This window comes from Morone saxatilis, unplaced genomic scaffold (genome assembly GCF_004916995.1).
Source record: "Morone saxatilis isolate NCDOM2014 unplaced genomic scaffold, NCSU_SB_2.0 Contig1, whole genome shotgun sequence".
Lineage (NCBI taxonomy): Eukaryota > Metazoa > Chordata > Actinopteri > Moronidae > Morone > Morone saxatilis.
This window is the reverse complement of record NW_023339651.1, coordinates 13,608,153-13,610,260: the sequence shown is the minus strand read 5'-3', so window position 1 is coordinate 13,610,260 and position 2,108 is coordinate 13,608,153. Positions and strand designations below refer to the sequence as shown.

Genomic DNA, 2,108 nt, shown 5'->3' with positions numbered 1-2,108 from the left:
TCTTCCTCCTCCACCTCCTCCTGCAGCGGGAGGTGCCCCTCTTCCTCCTCCACCTCCACCCCTATCGGTGTCAAGAGCTGGGCCCCCTCCTCCTCCACCACCCTTTCACACTGGCACCTCTGGTATGGTGCCACCACCCCCTCCACCACCACCTCCTCCACCACCTCCTCCACCTCCACCTCTCCTACGCTAACAAACAATATATTTTGTGTTATACAATGTATTAACGTACTGAGGGGGCATGCTGGGTTTTGCCATTAGATGGATGTGTGAAGTGTGTGCAGCAGGGGAAATGTTTTCAGGCTTGTTGTGAGATCAACATAAAGTATAAATAAAAGCTTGGAAAAGTGTGTGTTGTGGTTTAACCTTGTGCTGTTTTATCTGTGTTCAATGGCCCAGTGTGAGCCTGAAATGATATTTTTTTCTGGGACAGAATATCCTCCTTCAAAGAGAAACATTCTGCTGTGCAGAGAGCTGCAGTACAGATACCTCCAACATGTTTCAACAACACCTCCACTGCATTCCTAAGTAACAAGTTGCAACAAGGAATCTTGTTTTTCCATGTTATCCTCTTTTTTCCTGTAATGTGACTTCCATTCCTTATTATTATTGTTTTTGTGTGGTTTATTACAATGCATCTTAATCAGTAAGAGTCACCTTAGCAGCTAGTGGCCTTTAGACCAACGCTGTTATACCGCTGTGTGGTGAGCGATAAGTTAGTTACGTCACTGGCTGTAACCTCGGCAAGTTCTGCTACTTTAAACAGGCCAATGAGGCTATAAAATGTCTGTTGCAAGTCAACACTCTTCTTAACCTGCACTACATGGCTTGTACTTGAAGGTAAGCTTTATTTTCAGCATTACAAAATATCAAATTAGTCAGGGGCAGCTTATCCAAATGTGTTAAATCATTTTCTTTGCCGTTTTATATTCAACTCTGTTCAGTAAAGCCTGAAACTGGAAGAACAACGTCTCATGGTACAAGGCCCGTTATATATTCATCAAGAATGGAAAGGAAATGTTTTGCTACTGGCTTTCATTGCAGCTCGCTTTTACTCTAATCAAGCTGAAATCAAGTGTATAAATCTGTTATGTAGCAACATCCCATAGAAGCTACACATACTGTACAATTTTAACTTTGAACTGTTGTTATGTAGAAAATCCACTGTGTTAGAGACAAATTCCAGCTTTCTTATAGTAATCCTATCTGCTTTAAGAACATTCTGTTTATGTCGGTGTGATTTAAGGATACAAAGAGATAAAGAGCTACCTTTGAACTTTCCATGTATAAATGTATTGTAAAACTAAACATTAAATTGCATGACCTTGGCCACCTGAATGACAAGGCCTCTTTTCTTTTAATTTTCCCCAGGTGTGAAACCTGGTTCAGAAAATAAACCTGCCATGGTATTTTATCCCACAATTGAGTAAGTATTCTGTTTCCAACATGTTAATATTCATTTGATATACTTTTATACCTCATTGTATTCGTGCTGCACATATAGCTAAGCTGTCTTTTATTTCAGGATTCCCTTGTTGTGTTTTGGTATTACTCTGTGGATTCTTTGTTGCCATTTTGCAAAGAAACACAGAGAAGCAGAAGGCTGGCCCCTGATGCCCACTAACTCTCCATCTGTATATGTCATCCCCATATATGAGGATGAGCGGGAGGACATAATGGACATTCATGAAGCAGAGTTTCAACCTCCTCACAGAGACCCTCCCATGTACTGCTCAAGAAATGTCGGCCCACCTCCTCCATACAGGGTACAGCGATATTTCATGATGAGGATCTGATTTAGATACAAAGCTGCTTGAGTGTTTTCTTCTATTAAACATGAGCTTGAAAATGTTCTAAAATAATAAATGTAATAAATGTCTCCTCTTATCTCTTCCAGTTTGAACCACCATCCTATCCAGAACAACCACCATCATACACAGACCCTCCAGCTTACTCAGAGAATCCCTGATCTTTCTCCACTTCAAAAACCCCGGCTAGCCTGAACATACTGTACTTTTTCTCACAGGGAAGGTCTATGTCAGGGGTGTCAAACTCTGGCCCGCGGGCCAAATTTGGCGCGCGAGACAATACCAAATGACTACGAGAGC

General features: G+C 41.6%; 1 protein-coding gene and 1 long non-coding RNA gene across 3 annotated transcripts in view; both read left to right on the top strand.

The window, feature by feature from the left end:
• The window catches only part of abi3b (ABI family, member 3b), a 3,381-nt gene extending 3,043 nt beyond the window's left edge, over positions 1–338 (top strand). The window contains exon 5 of the mRNA XM_035668264.1: positions 5–338. Coding sequence (XP_035524157.1) covers positions 5–261 — 257 coding nt within the window. The 3' untranslated portion in view covers positions 262–338. The remainder of the gene's footprint in view (positions 1–4) is intronic.
• A 296-nt stretch (positions 339–634) lies between these two features.
• Positions 635–2,102, top strand: LOC118332680. Of its 2 annotated transcripts, none has more exons than XR_004796935.1 (4): positions 635–840; positions 1,372–1,426; positions 1,526–1,766; positions 1,898–2,102. It is a non-coding gene; the product is annotated as an uncharacterized LOC118332680 (long non-coding RNA). The 2 variants fall into 2 exon arrangements; XR_004796936.1 differs by having other exon boundaries at positions 636–840; positions 1,584–1,766.
• Positions 2,103–2,108: the final 6 nt, after the last annotated feature.